The sequence below is a fragment of the Erinaceus europaeus genome, chromosome 19 (genome assembly GCF_950295315.1).
Source record: "Erinaceus europaeus chromosome 19, mEriEur2.1, whole genome shotgun sequence".
Taxonomy (NCBI): Eukaryota; Metazoa; Chordata; class Mammalia; order Eulipotyphla; family Erinaceidae; genus Erinaceus; species Erinaceus europaeus.
Window position 1 is genome coordinate 1,568,265 of NC_080180.1, and position 26,664 is coordinate 1,594,928.

Consider the following 26,664-nt stretch of genomic DNA (forward strand, 5'->3'; position numbering starts at 1 on the left):
TTTTATCTGAAGATGACGCTGCCTCAGCTCCCCCCAGTGTGACAGCAGATGGGTGTCTCTGGCTTTCCAACCCGAACCTTTTCTTGTAGCCAGAGACTCGACTCCTCCCGCACCGCAGTCGGCCTGAGGGTGCGGGCTGGGGTTTTCCAAGTAGAACTTCGGTGTTGCCCGGTCTGAACCAGTTTAGGAACTGCCCACCTGAAGAAGTGTCAGCAGTTGCTGCAAAGCCTGTTTTCCACAGAAAAAGGGGGCAAAAGAGGGGAATACAACTGTTTCCAATATGCTAATTATGAGCCTTAAAACTGCCAGCTACTTTGGTGATTTAATTAAGGACTTGATTTCATTCTTTTGATTTTTAAGACTGTTTCCCTGAAGCAAGGCTTCGTCACAGAAACATGAAGATTTATTTAAAATCTTCACAGTTGTCATTCTATTTTTAATGCCTACGGGACATGGTCATTTATAAGATGTAGGAAAAGTACCAAACTCCTACTAAATTCTAGCACATTAATTGGGCTAAAAATAAGATTAAGAACAACAGAATCCGATCGGTCGTGACGTGATTGACTTCCCACAAAGCTGAGTGTAAGATTGACTAGAATTCAGAAGACTATCAGTGATTTGACACCTAGGTTTTGGAAGTTACTAGTGCAAGCCAAGTTTGATGCTGAAGCCTTCCTAGGCAATAGATGCCAAATTTAAGTGAGTGGCGGAAACCTTGATTTTAGACATGTCGTGCTGTTTTGCGTACACTTTATTTCAGAAGGTGGTAGCTAGTATTTTCTATACACTCTGAAATCACGAGCATTTCACTTTTTCTAGGCCAGTTATTTCATAAGGGTTTTATTAATAGATATTGATAAATAGGAACTTTGGAAATCTTAATTCAGTATTCTTACTATGCCCAACACTTTTATAAGCTGTACAGTTCTTTTGACATACAATTCAGAATCTTGTTGGACTTTGTTCTGGCCAATACACTTTAAAAAAAAAAAAAAAAAGCTGTGATTGTTTTAGTGGGTATTTTTCTAAGTAAATCAGGACTTGTATGTATACTGGCATTTTTTAGAGAATGCCAGCTCTGTGCATGTTCCAAGGTAACGTTTTTCTCATAACTTGTATCTTTATACACAGCATGGGACTTTAATAAAATCCTCCTGGAAACTGAAGGATTGTCTGCTCCAAATGTTAAGACTAATTCTTGCCCGTGCCCGCTTACTACACATCACTCTCACCTTCGTCTGTTACAGCTTTCAGACTATGTTAAGTGTCTGCCTGGGCACCTCTTAACTCGCTTATATTGAACACCATCCTAAGTAGTAAAGGTGGAAGGAGAGACTTCAGACACAGGTGTGCTAGTTAGGATAATTTATTAGTCTCCAGGGACAGAGTGCAAAGGACTTCTCTGCTTCCCTAGTCCCTTGAGCACAGTTGACAACGGCCAGTTGCTAAATTACTACGGAAGTCTGAATTTCATGCCTGAGGCTCCAGAGCCCCAGGTTCAAGCCCCAGCACCACCATAAGCCAGAGCTGAGCAGGGCTCTGGTAAAAACCAAGTCAGATTTCAAGCCTGCCTACCATCTTGACATGGAAGGCTTCATAGTCTCATTACTGTGTGATCTCCTCCCCCTGTTCACCACAAGGCTAAGTATGGCCGTCTCAGCAGCCAGCCAACTTCCACTGGTGGCCGCGTAAAACCCGGGATCCTCACTCCTCCCCGAAATGCAGTAAAGAAAGGTGGACAGCAGCTTTTAGTGGCATCCTAAAGACTTCTGAGAAGGCTCTGTTGTGACCTCCGGTTCCCAGCTCACAAACACTTGATCCTCTTAAGTTATAGTGTGAGGCGATTCTGTGGTAGTGGGCAGGCGCGAGTTCTTCCACTGAAACACCCATGCACCAGATTTTGTGGTAGTCGGATCAGAGCTTGAGAACAGGCCCCGACATCACAGTATAGGACATCAAAACCGGGGCTGTCAAGATTTCTCGGAGGTTTTCAGCAATGTCAGCAATGGCAAATTCACATAACAATACAGTTAAAAAAAATATATATATATTTAAATATTTATTCCCTTTTGTTGCTCTTGTTGTTGTAATTATTGTTGTTGTCGTTTGTTGTTAGGACAGAGAGAAATGGAGCGAGGAGGGGAAGACAGAGAGGGGGAGAGAAAGACAGACACCTGCAGACCTGCTTCACCGCCTGGGAAGCGACTCCCCTGCAGGTGGGGAGCCGGGGGCTCGAACCGGGATCCTGACGTCGGTCCTTGCGCTTTGCGCCACCTGCGCTTAACCCGCTGCGCTACTGCCTGACTCCCTATTTTTTTTTTTTTTACCCCTTTAGTTCTGTCAAGGGATAAACTATCATAATTTGGTTATGACAGCGTTTGACATGAGGGCATCTAGTATTCTGACGAGCGTTGCTACCAAATATGGAAAATTCCATAACTCTGGTTGACAGTGCAAATAAAAATGAAAAAGCCAATACTGAAGATGAAAAAGAGAAGTCAGACGTCTAAGGCCATGTAATACAACTGGCACTAGACAACAAAGAACCAACGTTTCTAGTCAAATCTTGGTAGCCACTTTTGGGGTATGGGAGGGCATCCACTTTGTTTTCCCGATGACTGCCTACACGCTTTGTTCTCGAGTGTTTCCTCCCCAGTGTAAAATCTGTGTGACAGCTGCCGCTTTGCCATTTCAGAAACGCACACGGGCTTCCGTGATTCCTTACAATCCAATACCAATCATATAAGTCATTGCTGGTGAGACTGCACGTAGTCCTCTGACGTCCATATCTAAAAAGAGGAGGGAAGTTTCAGGTTGGTTTTTTGTTTGTTTGTTTTTGGCATCCAGGGTCATCACTGGGGCTCGGTGCCTGCATTAAGAATCCACTGCTCTGGGAGGCCATTTTTTCCATTTTGTCGCCCTTGTTATTGTTGCCATTGCTGTTGTTGGACAGGAAAAGGGAAATCGAGAGAGGAATGGAAGACAGAGAGGGAAAAGATAAGACACCTGCAGACCCGCTTCACCGCTTGTGAAGCGACTCCCCTGCAAGTGGGGAGCGGGGGGCTCGAACCGGGACCCTTACGCCGGTCTTTGCGCTTCGTGCCATGTGCGCTTAACCCGCTGCGCCGATGGCCCCCAGAGGTTTCAGGTTTTTATTATTTTTTTTATTTTGACTCCAACACTTCAACGTAGGGTCAACTGTGGCATTTATTAGATTAACTATTAACCACTTCATAAAAAATGTCAGCAATGACTCTGACTGCTACATGATTAGGAAGGAAGGCTTCAGAAATGAAACCGACGTGACATTACAGCTAGTACTTAGCTCAGCACCGCGTGGAGATTTAGCACGATGTGTCTGCTGGCCTCCTCCAACTGCGGAGGCAAAGTGACAAGGATCGTAGAGCTGCCCCCTTGTTCCGAAGACAAGCTTCCTGGTAAGAGATACATGTACAGAAGTGCTTCCAGAGGAGGAAACCTCTGCCCTCCCCAGGGTTCATTTCTTGAAACGGCAGGGGCCAGAGGAGAGCTGTGAGGGAAAGGCAGGCTCGGCCCGGTGTCTGTCTGTCGTTCCAGGCCTCCCGTGAGGGTGTCTGCCTCAGGAAAGACTGCCCGCCCCATTCGTCCTGGGACACGGTTCCCCCACGAAACAGGCCTGCGACAGGGTTCAAAACACACTGGCGATGTGAACACTTTAAAGAAAGTAGTTTTTATTTTTTAATAAATTCTTAAAAATTTTTATTATACTTATTTATTGGCTAGAGACAGCCAGAAATGGAGAGGGTAGGGGGAGATGGAGAAGGAGAGACAGACCTCTGCAGCCCTGCTTCACCTCTAGTGGAGCTTCCCCCCCGCAGGTGGGGACTGGGGGCTCGAACCTGCACACTAACCAGGTGTCCACCACCCAGCCCCAGTAATTTTTTTTTTTTATAAAGAGGGCACTATTTTAAAAAGATCATCGACAATTTTACTGGATTTAGAATAAAAAATATTTACAAATTTTTTTTACAGTAAAGAACATTTTGATCTAAAAAAATATTTAATTATTAAAAAGCTGTAAACTTGCTGCTTGTGATACCTTTATCAGGTATTTTAATACCATTTCTTCCAAAGTTCCACAGTGCAAAAATAAACATGCAAACTCTTAAAAAAAAAAAAAAAAGACTTTACATTCCTTAACAGAGAATGTAGGTTGGAAAAGAAAGTACAGGTAGAATCTTGAGTCAAAGCTCAAGCCTGAACTTAGCCAACAAAGGCAGGTGATCTGAAGAGTTGTTTTCATTTGGGAGTCCATTAACTGTCCACAAGTCTTGTTCTGTGAGAAGTGACAGCCTCGCTAGAAGTTTCAAGCCACCAACCAAAGCAACTTCAGATCCTATGTTGGAGAAGAACGGTCAGTGACACTATCAATAGCTTGTTGTAAATCGTACAAATCCTTTTTTTTAATTTCTAAAAAATATTTAGTTATTCCCTTTTGTTGCCCTTGTTGAATCGTACAAATCCCAAGCAATAATAATATATATATATATATATATATATATATATATATATATATACACACATATATATATGGTACCTTTCTGGAAGTCTACTATGAAATTATTTTGGAACTGGAGCTACATCCTGATTAAAATTTCAGTCATGCTGCAGTTTTAGGTGTTTTTTCTTTTCCAAGTTCTGCATATCATCTTTAGAAGAAAATATTAACGTCATACTTAAGTGCTGAAAGTAAAGGGTCAACAACTGCATAAGAAATTCATCTCTCTGCACGTGGTGTAAAGCACAAGGACCGGCATAAGGATCCTGGTTCGAGCCCCGGCTCCCCACCTGCAGGGGAGTCGCTTCCCAGGCGGTGAAGCAGGTCTGCAGGTGTCTGTCTTTCTCTCCCCCTCTCTGTCTTCCCCTCCTCTCTCCATTTCTCTCTGTCCTATCCAACAATGACGACGACAACAGTAACTACAACAATGATAAAAACAAGGGCAACAAAAAGGAAATAAATACACAAATAAATATATGTATTTTTAAAAGAATTTATCTATTTATGAGAAAGATAGGAGGTGAGAGAGAGAGAACCAGACATCACTCTGGTACATGTGCTGCCGGGGATTGAACTCTGGACCTCATGCCTGAGAGTCCGATGCTTTATCTACTGCACCACCTCCCGGACCACCAAAAATAAATATTTTTTAAAAATCTTAAAAAGAAATAAAGAAATTCACATCCCATGGTGCGGGGGTGGGGGGGTGCAGTGATAAAGCAGCGGGCTCTCAAGCAGAAGGTCCTGAGTTCAGTCCCCGGCAGCACATGTGCCAGAGTGATGCCTGGCTCTCTCTATCCTTTCTCTCTCATCAATCGATAAGAGAAAGAAAGAAAGGAAGGAAGGAAGAAAGGAGGGAAAGGAAGGAAGGAAGAAAGGAAGGAATGGAGGAAGGAAGGAAGGAATGGAGGAAGGAATGGAGGAAGGAATGGAGGAAGGAAGGAAGGAAGGAAGGAAGGAAGGAAGGAAGGAAGGGAGGATGGGGAAAATCCCTCTCTCATCAGCAGACTCAGCTACAGGGCGCGGGTGTGCGGGTGTGCGGTGGCGCCCGGCAGCCCAGGAGAGAGGACCCCAGAGCAGCACGGCGACATCTGCTGCTTCGTGCCGCACTCCCGCCACCCAGTGGCCACTTCTGGAACGACAACTAGCAAAATCGTCAAATGACAGCAGCAGGCTTTTTGCTAAGGGACATGTGAAGGGTGGCCTCAGTAGGAGACAGAGAGAGAGAGAGACAGAAATGAGAGGGCTGGCCGGGAGGCGGCGGAGTCCTCTGTGCCCTCCCTGGCAGAGGACGTTCTGGTTCTCAAATAAATCCATACGTCTTTACTTTCCAAATACATGTTTAAAGATTTTATTTTAATGACAGACACAGAGAGAGAGATGAGAGAAACCTCCAAAGGACTGCCCAGCTCTGGCTGATGGTGGTTCAATCAGGAATTGAACCTGGAACCTATGAGACTGAGGCAGGAAAGTCTTCTGCAGAACCATTATGCTGACTCCAGGACCCAACTTGTGGTTATTTGAAAATTCTTCCCCAGGATAATATTTAAAACTTGATTTTCACTGAATCGTTACAAAGAGAAGTTTTGGTGGTTTTGCTGTTTGAAGACAGTTGTATTACAGACTTCTCCTTCTCTTTCTCAGGGAGACCGGCTGTACCAGGGCCAGTGGGCCCAGTACAGCCCACAGAGAAGGCCGCACACCTCCATCAACACAGAGTCGCCGAGCTGGCAGGCCCAGCGACTGGCATGGAACCAGGGAGTGGCAGGTAAAAGGAGAAACAGGTGGGAGTCGGGCGGTGGCGCAGCGGGTTAAGCACAGGTGGTGCAAAGCTCAAGGACCGGCGTAAGGATCCCAGTTCGAGCCCCCGGCTCCCCACCTGCAGGGGAGTCGCTTCACAGGCGGTGAAGCAGGTCTGCAGGTGTCTGTCTTTCTCTCCTCCTGTCTTCTCCTCTCTCCATTTCTCTCTGTCCTATCCAACAACAACGACATCAATAACAACAACGTTAAACAACAAGGGCAACAAAAGGGAAAATAGAGAAGTAAATAAATGAAAAAGGAGAAGCAGGAAGGGCTATGCCAGAAGCCGATGTTTGGACCAGAGGGGCGGGTGTGTGGGGGGGGTCTGCTGCTCAGCCGCACTTGGCCCTGAGGGCATTCGCTCCCTCCATCTCCTGGAGGAAACTGAGTGGAGGTATGTGTGTGTGTGTGTGTGTGATGTCACCAGTGTGTGTGTGTGTGTGTGTGTGTGTGTGTGTGTGTGTGTGTGTGTGTGTGTGTGTGTGTGTGTGGTGTCACCAGTGTGGGATCGTTTGTAACTGCCAAGTCTGGGCTTCGTGGGGCCGCCTGACTAGCTCTCCACCTGGAGGCCCCAGGCGCTGAGCCCCTGGCGGAAGCCTGGAGCAGAGCTGTCTTTACCTGGCCTTCCGGCCGCCTCGTCCTTGTCCGCCGAGTAGAAAATGTAGTCCACGGTCAGGGCGCTGCGGGAATGGCAGGTGGTGACCTCTGGGACCCCGGTGCCGGGCACGTAGTGCGAGTAGGCCGACGACAGGCTGAAGTGGTGCCGCAGACTGGACGGTGACCTGCGGCCGAGAAAGGGCCTCTGTCTTCAAGGGGACCCTCCTGTGTCTCTAACTCCAGCACCTGCACACGTTTCCGCCGGGCTTCCAGACACAGGCAGGCGCCAGGGCCAGGGCCAGGGCCAGCTGTTGAACAGACCCTTTCCCGGCTCAGCAGACGTCTGTCTAAGCAGTGATACTCACGTTTCACAAAGCGGGGAGGCTTAGTATCTTAACAAGGTGATTTGTAAGTGAAGTTTTTGAATTAAAAAAGAGGTTACCTGGGAGTCGGGCGGTGGGTTAAGCGCACGTGGCGCAAAGTGCAAGGAACGGCTCAAGGGTCCCGGTTTGAGCCCCCGGCTCCCCACCTGCAGGGGAGTCACTTCACAGGCGGTGAAGCGGGTCTGCAGGTGTCTGTCTTTCTCTCCCCCTCTCTGTCTTCCCCTCCTCGCTCCATTTCTCTCTGTCCTATCCAACAACGATGACAACAATAATAACTACAACAATAACTACAACAACAATAAAAAACAACAAGGGCAACAAAAGGGAAAATAAAAATGTTATTTGTGGAAGGGGGCTGGCAAGTGGGTAAAGGAGAGACCATCTTATAAATATTGAACGCAGGTCCAGCGGTGTTGTACCCGGCTGAATGCACACATCACAGTGTGCAAGGACCCAGGTTCAAGCCCCCGGTCCCCACCTGCGGGGGGGGGGGGGGGGATGTTCGCAAGCAGTGAAGCAGGGCTGCAGGTGTCTCTCTCTCTCTGTCTTCCCCCTTCTTGATTTATCTGCCACTATCCAACACCTAGACAGACAGGCACAAGATGCCAACACAGTGAGATGAGACGAGACGAGACGAGACGAGACGGAAATGAGCTGGTTCAGGGCCGGGGACAGGCTGCTTCCTCTCCGTGACTCCATCCAGGTGCAGACCGTCTGGCGGCCTCTGGCCTTCGCAGCTGCTTTCCGACCTAACGCGCACAGAGGCGCTCCCCTCGCAGATGAGACGGCCTCAGAGACCATGTTTCCTGCCTGAACCACACGGCTAGAGGTAGCCAGGGTTTGCCATAGCCGGCACTTGTCACCACACACCATATTCTGGATGTCATTTCTGAGACGTGATCTCCTAAACAGATTTATTTTTCTCCCCTAGGATTTTAAAAACAATTATTTTTCATAGGAGCAGAGGTGATAGAGGCGGTGTGCGTGGGGGGACACCTGCAGCCCTGTTCCACTGCTAGTGAAGCCTCCACCCTTGCTGGTGGGGACCTGGGCTTGAACCTGGGCCCGTGCTCCTGGTAACACAGTAATCTACATACAGGGCACACTGCTATCCGTCCCGGTGGATTCTACTTTTGTTTTACTATTTATTTTTCCCTTTTGTTGCCCTTGTTTTTTATTGCTGTAGTTATTATTATTGTTGTTGTTGTTGATGTCGTCATTGTTGGATAGGACAGAGAGAAATGGAGAGAGGAGGGGAAGACAGAGATGGGGAGAGAAAGACAGACACCTGCAGACCTGCTTCACCACCTGGGAAGCGACTCCCCTGCAGGTGGGGAGCCGGGGGCTCGAACCGTGATCCTTACTATGGTCCCTGAGCTTTGCACCACGTGTGCTTAACCCGCTGCGCCACCGCCTGACTCCCTGGATTTTACTTTTTAACTCTAAGTCTGCAGGGGAACGATGCTCTTTCCAGAACTCACTTTTCGGGCATCCCTAGGACCTCTGCTTTGTCCAGCTCTGTCTGTGTTGGGTCCGTGTCTGTAAGAGGCCAGAGAGGCATGTCACCACCACCACGCCAGCGCACTCCGCCCGCTCCAGGAGCAGCGCGAGGCACGTGTTTAGTCACACGCCTACTAAACACACGCCTGGAATCTTGGCTTTTACGGTCTCTCCAGAGCTAGCAAACCTTTCCGAATCGGCATGCGAGGAGTCCGCGAAGATAACTGCAGAGCTCGACTTTAGACAGGTCAAGTCAGAGCTCCCGCGGGGAGAAATGCGCACCAGCCCACTCTCCACCCACTACGTCCCGCACCCGGGGACGGCAGCCATTAGACTTCTAGCTGCGCATCTTCCCAGGGGCCGCCATGATGAAGACCACTGGCAGTGTGGCGCAGACACTTACCTGTCTTCTCTGCTCTGGGGACCTGCTGTAGCTCATACACACAGTTCTGGGAGATTCCGAGGCTTGGGGGCCAGATTGGAATAGATAGGATTCTTTGGCCCCGTGCAGACTGCTCCTGGCCAGAGACCTAAACAGAATGTCAACAGGTGTCTTGAGTGAGTCAACGCCCGATCATTTCTGTGCAGAAAAAGTCGGTCTGAAATAAAAGGTATGTCCTTTTATTTATTTACTCAATAAACCCTGTGCTTATAAAATACTGTTCACATGTGGCGCAAAGCGCAAGGACCGGCGTAAGGATCCCGGTTCGAGCCCCCAGCTCCCCACCTGCAGGGAGTCGCTTCACAGGCGGTGAAGCAGGTCTGCAGGTGTCTGTCTTTCTCTCCCCCCCTCTGTCTTCCCCTCCTCTCTATTTTTCTCTGTCCTATCAAACAATGACGGCATCAACAACAATAATAACTACAACAACAATAAAAACAAGAGCAACAGAAAGGAAATAAATATTTAAAACAATCTTTAAAAACGAAAGAAATGTTCTCAACAACTCTCAGTGCGGAGAGCTTATTTTGGTTGAATATACTAAGGGTCACATGGTGTAGAGCAGGTGAAAGAAGGGACAATGGAAATGAAGATGTAGAGACAACAAAGATAGTCACCCATATCTAAAGGATTTGTCCTTTCTCTAAAAAAATTTTTTCTATTTATTTTCCCTTTTGTTGCCCTTGTTGTTTTTCATTATTGTTGTTGTTATTAATGTTGCTGTTGGTGGCTAGGACAGAGAGAAATGGAGAGAGGAGGGGAAGACAGAGAGGGGGAGAGAAAGACAGACACCTGCAGACCTGCATCACTGCCTGTGAAGCGACTCCCCTGCAGGTGGGGAGCCGGGGGCTCGAACCGGGATCCTGACGCTGGTCCTTGCGCTTTGCGCCACCTGCGCTTAACCCGCTGCGCCACCGGGACTCCCCAGGCCTCTGCCCTAGCCCTGCGAGAGGCCCCTTCTTTCTGCAGCGTGCCCGGCTGTCAATGCGTTTATCTTCTCCTCCCCCACCCTGTGTTCTCTCAAATTTCTCCCAGCAGAAAAGCGTTTTCCTGAAATCTTATGGCGTGAACACAGATTCTTTACGGCGCAGAGGGCCCCCCGCCAGCCAGCCCACCTTTCCGATGGCCAGTCCCGCGTAGTTGAGCTTTCCGTCCCGTATGAAGGTGTAGAGAGGAGAGCCGGGGACTGAATTGAAGTCACCACACATGACGATGGGGCAGCAGCTGCCGTCCGTCTGGCGGGCCACGCTGGCAATCTCGGCCAGGAGCATGGCCAGCTGGGTCAGCTTGATGTCACCCCGCCTGGGATTGTACAAGAGGTGTGTGTTGGCCACGCAGATGGCCCGGGAGGCCGCGCTCGGGACTCTGGGCCGCAGGAGCAACACCAGCCCCACGTTGTCTCTGTCCAGCAGGGGGACATCGCGGCGGTAGAACTCCACAGGGCTCACCGCCAAGAGGGAGAACTTGGAGTGCTTGAAGCAGATGGCGCAGCCGTCGGGCTTCCTGCCCGTCCGCATCTTGTATTCGCAGTGGTAGCCTAAGAGAAGCAAGGGACGACTCTCACGCTCACGCCGCCCGGACCTTACAGGTCTCGTCACAGTGTCCGTCCCTGCAGGCCGGGAGGCTGAGACCTGCCTCTGCACACAGGCTGCCGCCCACAAGCTGGGCCTCTTGTTCGTGCTCCTGCCCACACTCCGCGCTCCGCCCTCAGGGGCCTCGCCGCGCCGTCCTGCTCAGAAAGTTCCCTCCAGGGCTCTGCTCTCACGCCCGTCGAGGCTGAGCATCTCACCTGAGACTGGGGTCAGCGGCAGCCGGAGAAGCGGGCCGTGGAGAAAGTGCAGGACGCTCGGGCTTGGGGGCCCCAAGTTCACGTCCCAGGAGGCATGTGCCAGGAGTGCTTTTTCTCTTTCCCCTTCCCTTTCTCATTAATAACATAAATCAGTCCAAAACAAAAACTCTCTTGTGTAATGATTTTTAAAAATATTTTATTAATGAGAAAGATAGGAGGAGAGAGAGAAAGAACCCGACATCATTCTGGTACATGTGCTGCTGGGAACTGAACTTGGGACCGACCACACGCTTGAGAGTTCAATGCTTTACCCACTGCGCCACCTCCTGGACCACTATAATAAATCTTTAAGAAAATAATAAAATGGGGAGTCGAGCGGTAGCACAGCGAGTTAAGCGCATGTGGCGCAAAGCGCGGGGACCGGCGGAAGGATCCCGGTTCGAGCCCCCGGCTCCCCACCTGCAGGGGAGTCGCTGCACAGGCGGTGAAGCAGGTCTGCAGGTGTCTGTCTTTCTCTCCCCCTCTCTGTCTTCCCCTCCTCTCTCCATTTCTCTCTGTCCTATCCAACAACGACAGCAATAGCAACAACAATAATATCTACAACAACAATAAAAACAAGGGCAACAAAAAAAAGGAAAATATTAAAAAAAAAAGTCTTAAAAAAAAAAAAGAATAAAATGATACATCAGTACAAGAGTTCCCACTTGCAGTATCCAATCTTTTCTTGCACTTTTCTGGTGGGGATAAGTCTATGCAAAATTAAGATTTTTTTTTTGGCCCAGACACACCATACATCTCTGCTAGAAGCTCAAAGACCTTCAGACGTCAATTTAGCGGAATTAAATTAAATTTAGCAGAATTAAATTAAATTTAGCGGAATTAAATTAAAGAGACATCGCACCCAGTGACTCTAGACTCGGCCTGATCTCGGCTCCATAGTGATCTTCTTGGACTTCTTGCAGACAAAGCACCTTGGAAGGAGAAAAGAACTTTAGTGAAAGGTGCAGACGGCTGTTCTGATGTGCTAACCTTTAAAGAGTTTCTAAGGCTCTAAACACCTGGTGAAGTTGAATAAAAGACTAGTCATCCTCTTTTCTTCATCATTTTTAGAGCATCAAATTAATGCTTCCAAATCCAACCAGCTCTCCAAACCACAGTCTCTGAACAACACGAGATGGATACTCCCTAAATGGCATATTTTATTTATTGTTTGTTTTTTAAAAATCTTTAATTTTTTTATTCCCTTTTGTTGCCCTTGTTTTATTATTGTTGTTGATGTCATCGTTGTTGGATAGGAGAGAAATGGAGAGAGGAGGGGAAGACAGAGAGGGGGAGAGACAGACAGACACCTGCAGACCTGCTTCACCGCCTGTGAAGCGACTCCCCTGCAGGTGGGAAGCCGGGGTCTCGAACCGGGATCCTTACAATGGCCCTTGCACTTTGCGCCACCTGCGCTTAACCCGCTGCGCTACCGCCCGACTCCCCTTTATTTTCATTTTAATGTATTATTTATTAATGAGAAGGACAGGAGGAGAGAAAGAACCAGATATTATTCTGGTACATGTGCTGCCAGGGACTGAACCTGGGACCTCAAGCTTGAGAGTTTAATGCTTTATCCAGTATGCCACCCTCCGGGCCACCTAAATGGCCTATTTTATTTTATTTTTTTGGGGGAAGGGATGGCCTCCAGGAGCAGTGGATTCGTGGTGCAGGCACCAAGCCCCAGCAATGACACTGGAGGCAAAAAAAAAAAAAAAAAAAAAGGAGTAGTGTAAAATGGAAGGATTTTTGTAGTCAGAAAGAAGGTGGGGCAAGGGGAGTCGGGCTGTAGCACAGCGGGTTAAGCGCAGGTGGCGCAAAGCACAAGGACCGGCATAAGGATCCCGGTTAGAGCCCCCGGCACCCCACCTGCATCAGAGTCACTTCACAAGCGGTGAAGCAGGTCTGCAGGTGTCTGTCTTTCTCTCCTCCTCTCTGTCTTCCCCTCCTCTCTCCATTTCTCTCTGTCCTATCCAACAATGATGACATCAGCAACAACAACAATAATGAAAAACAACAAGGGCAACAAAAGGGAATAAATAAAATAAATATTTAAAAAAAAAAGAAGGTGGGGCAAGGCTATTAGCAAAAGATAAAATAGCTTATTTCTAGAAAACCATCTTAAGGGGAAAGCAGGGGATTTTTTTTTCCACTTTTTTTTTAATTGGGGAATTAATGTTTTACATTCAACAGTAAGTACAATAGTTTGTACATGCATAACATTCCCCAGTTTCCCATATAACAATACAACCCCCACTAGGTCCTCTGAATTAAATGGCCTATTTTAAATGCACACCTCAGCATATTTTCTCCTGTGGCCTGGGAGGTGGCACAGTAGATAAAGCACTGGATTCTCAACCAAAAGCCAGAGCTGAGCAGTGCTCTGGTTAAAAAAATAGAATAAAATTAGAAAAATAAAATATTTTTAAAAATTGGGTTGTGGGTGGGGGTAGATAGCAGAATAGTTACGCAAAGAGACCCTCAGACTCTCCTGCCTGAGGCTCCAAAGTCCCAGGTTCAATCCCCCACACCACACCGCCATTAGCTATGGCTGAGCAGTGTTCTGGTAAAAGTAACAGTAATAAAATCAACGGACGTGGGCATTTCTGAGGGGAGCGAAAGTCGGGATTTGGATACGTGGCACTTACATCTGCATCGAGATGCTTTATTTCCTGGAAGATGTTGGGGAAGCGAAAGGCCCAGTGCAGGACGGGCCGCCGGCAGTGTCTGTACAGGTGGGCGTTGTCTTCCAGCAAGTCCTGGGCAAGTATGTTATAGGACATCACTGAGAAGTCAAACCTGCTCTCCCCGTCTTCACATCCGGGGTCACCTTTGTCTTGCAGGGGCTCGGCGTCCTCTTTCCTCTGGGTATACACATACTCCCAGTGCCGCTCTATCATGCCTGCGAAGACAGACCGGGCAAGACGTGGTTACTAGCAGGCGGGCTGTGCAGTGTCTCTCCTGCCTGTATTTTCTTGCCTTTTAAAATCCCCCATGTGCCAAGGAGCCCTGGAAGATTAGACGCCGGTGTCAAAGGCAGGGAAGCGGCACACTGATGGCGGGAGGCACGGAGCGGAAGCCGGTGAAGGGGCCCGGCGGGTCTTTCTGTGCGCTGAGTGTGTTCAGAAAGCTGAGAGCAGACGGGGCGGCACTTTCCCACGTCTTTATCTTTTACTGGCTCTGCCACCAACATGCTTACTTAGAAAGTGTCGAGCCGGAGTGGGGAGAATACAGGTCCATGAAGGATGATAAATGACCTAGTGGGGGTTGTATTGTTAAATGGGAAACTGGGGAATGTTATGCATGTACAAACTATTGTATTTACTGTTGAATGTAAAACTAATTCCTCAATAAAGAAACAAAAAAAAAAAAAAAAAAAGTGTCGAGCTGGGAGTCGGGCGGTAGCGCAGCGGGTTAAGCGCAGGGGCACAAAGCACAAGGACCGGCCTAAGGATCCCGGTTCAAGCCCCCGGCTCCCCACCTGCAGGGGAGTCGTTTCACAGGTGGTGAGGCAGGTCTGCAGGTGTCTGTCTGTCTCTCCCCCTCTCTGTCTTCCCCTCCTCTCTCCAGTTCATTCTCTCCTATCCAACAACGATGACATCAATAACTACAACAATAAAACAAGGGCAACAAAAGGGAATAAATATTTAAAAAAGAAAAGAAAGAAAAAGGAAAAAAGAGGGGGGGCACACCTCTCAAGCATGAGGTCCTGAGTTCAATCCCCGGCAGCACATGTACCCGAGTGATGGCTGGTTCTTTCTCTCTCGCCTCCTGTCTTACTCATGAATAAATAAATAGTGGTCCTGGAAGTGGCACAGTGGATAAAGCACTGGACTCTCAACCATGAGGGCCTGATTTTGGTCCCCAGCAGCACATGTACCAGAGTGATGGCTGGTTCTTTCTCTCCTCCTGTCTCTCTCATGAATAAATGAATTCTTTAAAATAAATAAATAAAATATTAAAAAAAAAAAAAAAAAGAATGAATTTAGACTGAGGAGACAGTCCATCAGGCAGAGCAAGGACTTGCATGTGTGAGGTCCCTGGTCAACCCCAGCATCACACAGCTTGGTGTCCTCTGGTCTCTCTCTTGTAAAAATATTTTTTTTAACCGGAGCCCTGCTCAGCTCTGGCTTATGGTGGTGCAGGGGATTGAACCTGGGACTTTGGAGCCTCAGGCATGAGAGTCTGTTTGCATAAGCATTATGCTGTCTACCCTCGGCTCAAAATAAATCTTAAAAGCAAAGCCACAGAATTGAACAACTATTCTTGGGCTTGTAAGACAGCTCACCTAGATAGCATGCCGACTCCGTCATGGACTCGGCCCAGGGGAGCCAAGGCACTGGAAGAAACTTCTGTGCTGCGTTTTCTCTCTCTCTGTCTCTCTCTCCAAAAAAAGCCAGCCCACAGCAAGGAAGCCCTGGCAGTGATGAAAACAGGTATTCGTAAATTAAACTTACTGTTTTAATTTATTCCTCTGTTCTTTTTCCAAGAGTCACTTCTATTTTTATTGCCAGAAATGAACAAATAATTGGAGATCAAAATAAAAACGTCCTATTTTTAAAGGCTTATTTATGAGAAACAGTGGGGGCATGGGGGCGGAGAGAAAGCAGAGCATGGCTCAATTCTGGTGTGTGCTGATGTCCAGGGGTGAATCTGGGGCCTCTGACATACAAGCCGGTGCCCTGACAGGCTGAGCTATCTCCCCAGCTCCAGACTTCATATTAAGAAAAATGACCTTTTTCCTCAAGAGAAAACCACTGGCTCAAAATAAACTCCAAACGCCCCGAAAAGCTGCCGGTCGGAAGGATTTGAGATGGCAGTTTCCCTGCGTGTCTGGCTTCTGTCTCTGCACCAAGATAAACAGCCCCTTTACCTTGGTGCTTTCTTCGTTTGGATGAAGGCTCCCCTCCCTCAGAGCTCATGCTGTAACTAGAGAGGTGAAGCAAGGATGTCTGGCTCAGGTGGTCGGGTCTCCAGCTCCAGTACCGAGACTGACTTCTAGACTCAAACAAACAAGTGGGTGTCCGATGCAGTGAGAAATGCCAGCTGCTGAAGCACGGGTACGGGGCGCGAGAATGGCACCCAGGCCACCTCACACAGCCAGAAATGTGTATGCCCCAGCAGCACCTCTGCGGCTTCTCCCACGGTGTGGTGCGGTCTCTGCCCAGACTCTTCTGTTGGTGGGGCAACATAGGGTATCTAAAAGAAATAAAGACACTCCTTGAGGCCTGCCTTCCTGCAGCTCTCACGCCCCGAACCTGTTTTCTAGGCCTGTTTCCTCAAGATAACGTCTGAGTTAAGTATCCGAGTTCTAAGACGGGCAGGGGGAGGAGCGGTCGTGAGTTAGCTACTAACAGCAACAGCTCAACACTCTACACCCGTGCGGGTGGCATTCAAAATGCTTAAGAGAATCCGCCAGGCCGCCCAAACACCACATGCTTCAAAAAGGCAACGGAGAGATGAATCAACCATCAGCCTGATGTTCAGAGTCTATTTTCTAGCAGCTACTGCAACCTAGCGGACACATACAACCCACAGCCAATGTAACACTTCAGTCAAGTATGGAGCCAGTGAGCTGACTGTGATCAGAGAGAATCAGCTCGCTCCTCCGACCTGGGCTTGCAGTCCAGAGGTGTCTGTGGAGTTGCTCTCAAGGCTGCAGTTTCCAGACACGGCTAAGAACCCAATGCTCGTCACACTCCACGAAGGCACATCTCTTGGCTGACTTCTTTTCTCTCGTTTACTTATTTGCTTTAAAAAAAAAAAAAAAAAAGGCTTCTCTCTTTGAGAGGAAGTGAACAAGATCACTGACCAGGAACTCACCCACGATCCAAATCCAAAAGCACCCATTTGACCTGTGAGCCAAGATGCCTCCCCAGCAGTGCTATCGGTTTTGGGAATAGACTTGTGCACTCTTAGGAAGCCGTGCATCCTGCCCCCTCGTCCCCAGGCGGCACCCGGCGGGATCGGGCGTCGAGAAACCACACATCAGGACACCCGGAGTGTGTCTTCTCACTGCCCCACTCTGCCAGAAAGTTTAGCCAGGCTCAGAGGACTCTCTCTTGCAATTCAGTAAAGCTGCATTTCTAAGGTGTAGGATCAAAAATGGTCATCTCCACCCACAAAGGTCTTTTGCAGGGGCCAGGTGGTGGTGCACCTGGCTAAGTGCACACACTGTAGTGCTCAAGGACCCGGGTTCAAGGCCCCAGCCCCTCCCTGCAGGGGAGAAAGCTTCACAAGCAGCGAAGCAGGGCTGCAGGTGTGTCTCTGCTTCTCTCCCCTCTTCTCTCCAAATTTCTCTGTCCTACACAATAAAACAAAGTTCTTTTTCTTTTCTCTTAAAGGAAAAAAAAAAGGTATTTTGCTTAAATCAAATGACCTGTGTGATGCTCTTCTGAAGACAGTCACATCAAAGTTTACTACATGTACTTTTTTTTGTCTGCATTCTCAAACAGATCCCTTTTCAATCAGCTCAGATCTATGCGTCCTCAGAGGCATGGCATCGTTTGAGGGTCAGGGTTTGAGGTGTCCATGTTGGGAGGGAGGACCCGCTGCCCAGGTGCAAGCCATGCCCAGACCAGGTCTCCATGTCGGGAGGGAGGACCCGCCATGCCAGGTGCCAGCTGTGCCCGGACCAGGTATCCATGTCGGGAGGGAGGACCTGCTGTGCCAGGTGCCAGCTGCGCCTGGACCAGGTGTCCATGTCGGGAGGCAAGACCCACCATGCCAGGTGCCAGCTGCGCCCGGACCAGGTGTCCATGTCGGGAGGTAAGGAGGACCCGCTGTGCCAGGTGCCAGCTGTGCCTGAACCAGGTGTCCATGTCGGGAGGGAAGGACCCGCTGCCCAGGTGCCAGCTGCGCCCAGACCAGGTCTCCATATCGGGAGGCAGGACCCGCTGTGCCAGGTGCCAGTTGCGCCTGAACCAGGTCTCCATGTCGGGAGGAAGGACCCGCTGTGCCAGGTGCCAGCTGCGCCCAGACCAGGTCTCCATGTCGGGAGGAAGGACCCGCTGTCCAGGTGCCAGCTGCGCCCAGACCAGGTCTCCATGTCGGGAGGCAGGACCCGCTGTGCCAGGTGCCAGCTGCGCCCAGACCAGGTCTCCATGTCGGGAGGAAGGACCCGCTGTGCCAGGTGCCAGCTGCGCCCGGCCCAGGTCTCCATGTCGGGAGGAAGGACCCGCTGTGCCAGGTGCCAGCTGCGCCCAGACCAGGTCTCCATGTCGGGAGGAAGGACCCGCTGTGCCAGGTGCCAGCTGCGCCCGGCCCAGGTCTCCATGTCGGGAGGAAGGACCCGCTGTCCAGGTGCCAGCTGCGCCCGGCCCAGGCCTCCATGTCGGGAGGGCGGAGGACCCGCCGTGCAGGTGCCCGGCCCCGGGCTGCACGAGCTCGAGGCCCCTCAACACCGGCACCGCCGGCTACGCCTCGAGGTCTCCGGGCGGAGCGGGGCGAACCAACCCTGCGTGTCGGGGAGGGGGGTGTCCGGGCGAGCGGGGGCAGCGCCCCGGGGCCTCCCGACTTGGGCCGGTCCGAGGACAGGCCCCCCGCCCCGATCCCGCCCGCCGCCCCGCCCTACTGACCGGCCTCTGCCCACCACACAGCAGCGGCCGTAGCCTCTCCTCACACAGCGCCAAGCTTCCATCCTCCCCGGGGCTCCGGGCCACCGCCGGCTCAGCCGCCACGCGCCCCGGGCGGCGCCATCACCCTGCGGCCTCGCGCCGGCCGGCCGCAAAGCATGCTGGGAGGAACCCCGTGTTGCGGCGCTGAGCTTGCGTCGGCGAGCATGCGCAGAGCTGGTGAAGCCGGCGCGGCCATCTCGGGTGAGGGCATGACCGGACTCTGTCTTAAAGGAGCAGCCGTGCCCAGGGCTGCAGGAGCTTTAGCAGGGCCCACCGGCAGCTGCAGCGCCGGGCTGGTTTGAGAACTGACGGAGTGGCCCAGGAGGTGGTGCAGTGGGTAAAGCGCTGGCCTCTTGAGCATGAGGTGCTGAGTTCAATTCCTGGTCACACATGTACTAGAGGGATATTTGGTTCGTTCTTTCTCCTCTTGTCTTTCTTATTAACAAATAAAATCTTAAAAAAAAAAGAACGAACAGGGTATACGAATGTTTATAATCTATTATTTACTTTTTTAAATCTTTTTTTTTCCTTTATTGGGGGAATTAATGGTTATTTATTTTTGTTTTGTTTTTTTCCTTTTTTTACCAGAGCACTGCTCAGCTCTGGTTTATGGTGGTGCAGGGGATTAAACATCATCTGACTGTGGAGCCTCAGGCACGAGAGTCTCTTTGCATTATGCTGTCTACCCTGCACATGGCAGGAAGCCCAAGGACCAGCACAAGGATCCCGGTCCAGCCCCGGCTCCCCACCTGTAAGGGTATCGCTTCACAAGGGGTGAAGCAGGTCTGCAGGTGTCTGTCTTTTTCTCCCCATCTCTGTCTTCCCCTCCTCTCTCGAAGTCTTTCTGTCCTATCCAACCGCAACAAAAGCAACAAGGACAACAAGAATGGAGAAAATGGCCTCCAGGAGCAGTGGATTCATAGTGCAGGCACCAAGCCCCAGTGACAACCCTGGATGCAAAAAAAAAGAAAAAAAAAGAAACGAAGAAAAAGAAAAAAAAAAAAGTCAGTTGCACTGAGAAGGATTTTTGCCTTTGTATCTCCATGGTTGATTCTCTTTATCTGTGCTGGGTACTGTCTGTAGTTACAGTGCACTAGGGCTGCAAAGGACTGGGCTACGACTCAAGAGACTGGCTGGTCTGGATACTTTAGTCACCCCATCATCACCTACCCGCGTGCAACACGTGCTCCTGCTCAAAGAGACTGTGCTTGATATAATTCTGGACGCATCAGCATCGAGTTCACACCGACAGCAACTCACTCATGTCTGAGAGAAGCTGTTCTGTTTTCCCCAGAAGGCAGGCGCACCGCATCCGCACGGCAGCCTACTTGCACTTACCAACTCAGCTCCGTCCGCACTCCCCCTGGGAAGGTTTTAAATAGCAACACCAGCAACAGACAAGTACAAAAAATGTGAAAACCTGGTGCTAAACAGATGAGGAGGAGGAGGAGGAGGAGGAGGACACTAGTCTACAGTTTGGAAGGAGGCAAGATGGCAGAGCGGACTCCAGGACGGACGCAGCTGCGGGCAGGGACATGGCCCTGGGGCAGAGACTGCAAAAGGCCACTAGGGGTGATCGTGGGGTCACTGCTACATTTTAGCATGTAGGCAAGATGGCAAACACAGAACCCACCAATAATAAGGATCAAGTGCATTTCCTCTGTATACCACCCTATTTTCTGACTATGCTCTCAATTTACAGTTAGACTTATTATTTTTTCCCTAATTTTTCTTTCTTTTTTTTAAAATATTTATTTATTCCTTTTGTTGTCCTTGTTGTTTTATTGCTGTAGTTATTATCGTTGTCTTTGTTGTTGGATAGGACAGAGAGACATGGAGAGAGGAGGGGAAGACAGAGAGGGGGAGAGAAGGACAGACACCTGCAGACCTGCTTCACCGCCTGGGAAGCGGCTCCCCTGCAGGTGGGGAGCCGGGGCTCGAACCGGGATCGTCACGCGGGTCCTTGTGCTTTGCGCCACGAGCGCTCAACCCACTGCGCTACCGCAAACACATGCAAATGTTTGCAAATGTATGCAAATGTATGCAAATATATGCAAATACTCGCAGTCAATTTATTAGCTAGAGACAGCCAGAGTCGGGAGGGACCGAGCCCTGTTTCACCATTCGCGAAGCTCCCCTGCAGGTGGGGCGGGGCTCGAACCCGGGCCCGGCGCATGGCGGCAGGTGCCCCTACCCGGTGCGCCACCACGCGCCCGGCCGCATCCCCGCCCGCGGCCCCCGCAGGCCCAGCCGCGCGCCGCCATCCCCGCGGCCCCCTTCCGCCCGGGCTGCCTCCTGACCGGAAGTCCGCCGCCGCTGACCCGGAAGCAGAAGCGCGGGGCGCAGGCGCCGGGGTCCGGGCCGCCCGCCGGCCGCGGTCTGGGCAGCCGGGAGCTCGGGGGCGCCGGGGGGGGTGTCCCCGCACGGTCCCCGGAGGGGCGGGGGAGGATGAGCTCGCCGTGGGGCCCGGGCGCCGACCTCGCCCGCTTCTACACCGTCACCGACCCCCGGCGCCACCCGCGCGGCTACACGGTGTACAGAGTCACTGCGCGCGTGAGTGCGGCGGGCGGGGTCGTCGTGCGGACGCGGACGGGGACGGGGACGGGGGACCCCGGGCGGGGCGGGCCGGGCGGGGCGGGGAGGGACCCCGGGCGGGGCGGGCAGGGGGACCCCGTGCGTGGAGGGGGGGGTCATCGTGCAGGGGGACCCCGTGCGGGGCGGGGAGGGGGTCATCGTGCAGGGCGACCCCGTGCGGGGCGGGGAGGGGTCATCGTGCAGGGCGACCCCGTGCGGGGCGGGGAGGGGTCATCGTGCAGGGCGACCCCGTGCGGGGCGGGGAGGGGTCATCGTGCAGGGCGGGCAGGGACCCCGTGCGGGGTGGGGAGGGGTCATCGTGCAGGGGGACCCCGGGCGGGGCGGGGAGGGGGTCATCGTGCAGGGGGACCCCGGGCGGGGCGGGGAGGGGGTCATCGTGCAGGGCGGGCAGGGGCCCCGTGCGGGGTGGGGAGGGGTCATCGTGCAGGGGGACCCCGGGCGGGGCGGGGAGGGGTCATCGTGCAGGGCGACCCCGTGCGTGGAGGGGGGTCATCGTGCAGGGGGACCCCGTGCGGGGTGGGGAGGGGGGTCATCGTGCAGGGCGACCCCGTGCGGGGTGGGGAGGGGGTCATCGTGCAGGGCGACCCCGTGCGGGGTGGGGAGGGGGTCATCGTGCAGGGCGACCCCGTGCGGGGCGGGGAGGGGGTCATCGTGCAGGGCGGGCAGGGGCCCCGTGCGGGGTGGGGAGGGGTCATCGTGCAGGGCGGGCAGGGGCCCCGTGCGGGATGGGGAGGGGTCATCGTGCAGGGGGACCCCGGGCGGGGTGGGGAGGGGTCATCGTGCAGGGCGACCCCGTGCGGGGCGGGGAGGGGTCATCGTGCAGGGGGACCCCGTGCGGGGCGGGGAGGGGTCATCGTGCAGGGGGACCCCGTGCGGGGTGGGGAGGGGTCATCGTGCAGGGGGACCCCGTGCGGGGCGGGGAGGGGTCATCGTGCAGGGCGGGGAGGGGTCATCGTGCAGGGCGGGGAGGGGTCGTCCCCGTCGCCCGTCGCTGCCCCCGGTTCGGCCGCCCTGCTCGGTTACAGGCCGCAGCCCCGCAGGCCCCGGGACCCGCCCTCCGCCCTCGGCCGTGTTGCCCCGGTGACCGGGACGTGGGTGCCGCCGCGCCATCGCCCATCGCCTCCCGGGAAGCCGCCCCCCCCCCCAGCCCCTTCCCGCTCCGGCACCCACGGGCGGCCCCTCCAGGAAGGACCCGGTGCGGGAGCCCCCCGCCCCCGCATGGCGGGCACCGCCGGCTGCATCTCTCTGTGCGGGCAAGGCCGCCACCGCCGCGGGTGTGGGTGCGGGTGCGGGTGCGGGTGCGGGACCACGAAGCCCGGCTGTGCGCAGTGGGCGCCTTGTCAGGATTTACAGATATTTATTCCCTTTATCATCGTTGTGGTTGTTGTTGTTGATGATGATGCCGTCGTTGTTGGACAGGACAGAGAGAAATGGAGGGAGGAGGGGAAGACAGAGAGGGGGAGAGACAGACAGACACCTGCAGACCTGCTTCACCGCCTGTGAAGCGACTCCCCTGCAGGTGGGGAACCCGGGGGCTCGAACCGGGATCCCTCCGACGGTCCCTGCGCTTGGGGCCACGTGCACTTAACCCAGAGTGAGCATTCTGTATTCATCTCTCACTTCCAGCCTACTTCTAGTATTTACTTGAAAATAGAAAACGGATTTATTATTTATTTATGACATTTTAAATGTTTTAATTACCTTTTATTTATTTATTTGATAGAGACAGTCCGAAACTGAGAGAGAAGGGGGAGACAGAGACACCTGCAGCCTTGCTTCACCGCTTGTGAAGCTTACCCTCTGCAGGTGGGGACGGGGACTTGAACCCGTCCTTGTGCACGCAATCAGGTAGCCACCACCTGCTCCCTTTATTTTTTATTTTTTGAAATTTTCTTATTTATTATTGGATAGAGACAGAGAAATTGAGAGAGGAGGGAGAGCTAGAGATAGAGAGAGAGAGACAGACCCCTGCAGCCCTTCTTCACCACTCCTGAAGCTTTCCCCCTGCAGGCGGGGACCGGGGGCTTGAACCCTGGTATTTGTGCACTGTAATGTGAGCATTTAGCTAGGTGCGCCCCCACCTGGCCCCGAATTTATGTATGTATTTATTTACTTATTTAAAAATATTTTTAAAAATATTTATTCCCTTTTGTTGCCCTTGTTGTTTTATTGTTGTAGTTCTTGTTGTTGTTATTGATGATGTTGGATAGGGCAGAGAGAAATGGAGAGAGGAGGGGAAGACAGAGAGGGGGAGAGAAAGACAGACACCTGCAGACCTGCTTCACCGCCTGTGAAGCGACTCCCCTGCGGGTGGGGAGCCGGGGGCTCGAACCGGGATCCTTACGCCGGTCCCTGCGCTTTGCGCCACCTGCGCTTAACCCGCTGCGCTACCCGACTCCCTTTAATTTAAAAATTTTACTTATTTATTTATGAGAAAGATAGGAGAGAAAGAACCGGACCGCATGTGCGCTGGGGATTGAACTCAGAACCTCGTGCTTTAGAGTCCAGTGCTTTATCCACTGTGCCACGTCCCAGCCCACCACATTTATTTATTTTCATGAGGGAGAGACTGCAGCACTGCTCAGCTCTGGCTTATGGTGGTGCCAAGGATTGAACTTGGAACCTCTGGGGCCGTAGGTGTGAATAGTGTGGCGCACCAGCACTGTGCTGTCTCCTTTGCCTTATTTATTTATCAGTGAGGGAGAGAGAGAGAGCGGAGCGTCACTTTGGCATTTGCCAAGCCCGGGTTGGAACTCAGAAGCTCACGCTTGAGAGTGTGGTGGTTTATCCGCTGCCCCACCTTCCTGGGCCGAATAGCATACGCGTGACCGGCGGTGACCCTGGGGGCGGAAAAATAAAGAAAGAAAGTGGCATGGGACCGCAGGCAGCTGTGCCGCTGCAGGAGTCCTGGCCCTGGCTCGGGGGCCCGGGATGAGCGCCGAGGAGCCTGGGGTGCAAGATGGGGAGACTGCAGGTGCAGAGTGGGCAGGTGCAGGGCAGGTAGAGGAGGGTCCACAGGGCCCTGTAGCGTGAGCGCGCACCTGTGGGCTGGCCGGCAGACGGGGGGCTCGCGCTTCACCTGCCAGCTGCTGCTTTGGCTCCAGGGTTATGGCCGGGGGCCATTTATCTTTCTATTTTATTTGACAGGACAGAGAGCGGTTGAGAGGGGAGGGAGAGAGACATCTGCAGTACCCGCTTCACTACTCTTGAAGCATTTCCCAAGCGGGCTGGAAGGGGGGCTTGAACCCGGGTCCTTGCGTATGGTCACGTGTGCCACTGCCTGGCCCCTGGTTTGTTGCTTTTACAGATTAGTTTGTTCGTGGGCCGGGCGGCCCAGCACACCGCGGTCAGTTCTGAGACTCGTGTCCGCACTCTGCCCACCCCTCTGGCTCCTTTGCAGCCGCTGTCTCCGTGCCCTGCCCTCTGCCACTGGCCGGTCTTCCTCCTCAGAGGTTCTCTAGACACCCCCGTTCAGGGGAATGTGCCGTGTTTACTGGTCCGAGAGTCTTCACGTTCTGCTCCTTTGCCCTTGGTAAGCCTGCTTGTCTGTGTCTGCAAAGTTCAGGCTACTTTTGCTTAGACTCGCACTCAGCCAGCAGTTCACTTGAGGGGAGGCAGATGGAAGTTCTGTTGACTCTTCAGACCTGGGGACAAAGTATGTCTGGTTCGTTGAGGTGTTTTTCTGATTTCCTCAGTGTTCATTAGTGTGCAGCCTGAGATGGTGTCTGTCCTCAGATCTGTTTGTCAGGATGAGCTTTCTCGTGGCTGTCGACAGTGTTTGGACGTTTGGTTCTGCTTGTCACTGCTCAGACAGGGTGAGGGCCTTCACTTTGTGTCGGCCATACATCTTGGACCTTTTCTTTCTTTCTTTTTTTAATATTTATTTATTCCCTTTTGTTACCTTTGTTGTTTTATTGTTGTAGTAGTTGTTATTACTGATGTCATCGTTGTTGGATAGGACAGAGAGAAATGGAGAGAGGAGGGGAAGACAGAGAGGGGGAGAGAAAGACAGACACCTGCAGACCTGCTTCACCGCCTGTGAAGCGACCCCCCTGCAGGTGGGGAGCCGGGGGCTCGAACTGGGATCCTTACACCGGTCCCTGCGCTTTGCGCCACCTGCGCTTAGCCTGCTGCGCCACCGCCCGACTCCCTCAAACTGGGATCTTTAACGCAGGTCCTTGCACTTTGCACCACGAGTGCTTAACCTGCTGTGCTACCGCCCGACTTTTAAAAATAGTCGTTTTATTTCAGTGAGAGAGAGACAGAGGCAGACACACGCGCACTAACCAGGGCACTGCTCAGCTGGAGACTGTGAAGCGACTCCCCTGCAGGTGGGGAACTCGGGGCTCGAACCGGGATCCTTACATTGTTCCTTGCTCTTTGTGCCCCATGCACTTAACCTGCTGCGCTACCGCCCGACTGCCCGGTTTTTGATTCTTAACGTTGTTTAGTGCAGAACTGTTTCACGTCAAACATTTCAAGAAGCTAATTTAAAAACACGTGAGTGATTCCTGCTTCATCTAGTTTTATTGATGACACAGGTTGTATGTAGCCTCAGGCTGTAAGGGTTTGACTTTCCTTAAACTTTAATTGCCAAGTAGTTGGCGTCGTGGGGTGACGGATGGCTGTTGGAATTGGAAGCGAGAGAAGCAGCCACAGCCGCCGTTTATTGTGTGTGTGTGTGCGTGCGTGTGCGCGCGCGCGTGTGTGCGCCGTGACTTGCTTTACTCTCCGCAGAGATGTCGGGCTGACCCAGGGCATCAGCTCTGTGCTCCCGGCACACCGCCTTCCTTCATAATCACCAGCTAGAAAGCCCCGGGTCTAAAATTTGCTCCGTCCCCCGGGTGCTTCCCCTCAGGAGAACTAACCACACGTGAAACGTCTTAATCACGGTGTGCACAGGTGCCGTCTCCTGGGCCAGGCTGCCGGCCGGCGGGTGAGAGCCAGCCAGAGCGTCCTGCCAACCGGGGGCACCTGCGGCTCTGCAGGGGGAGGGAGGGGGAGGAGGGGAGAGGAGGGGAGAGGGAGGGGGGAGAAGGGGAGAGGAGGGGGAGGAGGGGAGAGGAGGGGAGAGGGAGGGGAGAGGAGGGGAGGGGGAGAAGGGGAGAGGAGGGGGAGGAGGGGAGAGGAGGGGGAGGAGGGGAGAGGAGGGGGAGGAGGGGAGAGGGAGGGGGAGGAGGGGAGAGGGAGGGGGAGGAGGGGAGAGGGAGGGGGAGGAGGGGAGAGGAGGGGGAGGAGGGGAGAGGGAGGGGGAGGAGGGGAGAGGAGGGGAGAGGGAGGGGGAGGAGGGGTGGGGGAGGAGGGGAGAGGAGGGGGAGGAGGGGAGAGGAGGGGAGAGGGAGGGGGGAGAAGGGGAGAGGAGGGGG

At 52.7% G+C, this 26,664-nt stretch overlaps 2 protein-coding genes across 17 annotated transcripts in view; one reads left to right on the plus strand and one right to left on the minus strand.

The window, feature by feature from the left end:
• Positions 1-3,691: 3,691 nt before the first annotated feature.
• On the minus strand, positions 3,692-18,839 carry ANGEL2 (angel homolog 2). Of its 5 annotated transcripts, none has more exons than XM_060178425.1 (10): positions 18,665-18,821; positions 16,668-16,838; positions 15,961-16,286; positions 13,736-13,989; positions 11,950-12,019; positions 10,375-10,796; positions 9,224-9,350; positions 8,802-8,859; positions 6,959-7,122; positions 3,692-4,378 (listed from the first exon to the last, which is right to left on the minus strand). In XM_060178425.1, exons 3-10 carry the CDS (start codon positions 16,277-16,279, stop codon positions 4,227-4,229), a joined length of 1,566 nt encoding a protein of 521 aa, XP_060034408.1. In that variant the 5' UTR covers positions 16,280-16,286; positions 16,668-16,838; positions 18,665-18,821; the 3' UTR covers positions 3,692-4,226. The 5 variants fall into 5 exon arrangements, 4 of the variants coding, with proteins under 4 accessions (XP_060034408.1, XP_060034409.1, XP_060034410.1 ...); XM_060178426.1 differs by having other exon boundaries at positions 18,709-18,727; XM_060178427.1 differs by lacking the exon at positions 16,668-16,838 and having other exon boundaries at positions 18,709-18,839.
• Positions 18,840-21,027: 2,188 nt separating this feature from the next.
• RPS6KC1 (ribosomal protein S6 kinase C1) overlaps positions 21,028-26,664 on the plus strand; it is a 237,226-nt gene continuing 231,589 nt past the window's right edge. For 7 of the 12 annotated variants that reach the window (XM_060178412.1, XM_060178413.1, XM_060178416.1 and 4 more), the window contains exon 1: positions 21,030-21,256. In XM_060178412.1, the coding sequence (XP_060034395.1) occupies positions 21,152-21,256 (105 nt within the window). In that variant the 5' untranslated portion in view covers positions 21,030-21,151. Of the gene's footprint in view, positions 21,257-26,664 lie in introns of all 12 variants that reach the window. The other 5 variants (XM_060178417.1, XM_060178418.1, XM_060178414.1 and 2 more) reach the window with 3 other exon arrangements.

Excerpts from the sequence above, each read along its gene's own strand:
- ANGEL2 (XM_060178424.1), bottom strand. The coding sequence starts at position 18,726 with ATGGAAGCTTGGCGCTGTGTGAGGAGAGGCTACGGCCGCTGCTGTGTG. Across the intron at positions 16,287-18,664 it reads TGTGTGGTGGGCAGAGGCCG|ATACCCTATGTTGCCCCACC; the intron begins GTCAGTAGGGCG and ends TATTTCTTTTAG. Across the intron at positions 8,860-9,223 it reads CCCCAGAGCAGAGAAGACAG|ACACGGACCCAACACAGACA; the intron begins GTAAGTGTCTGC and ends GGCCTCTTACAG.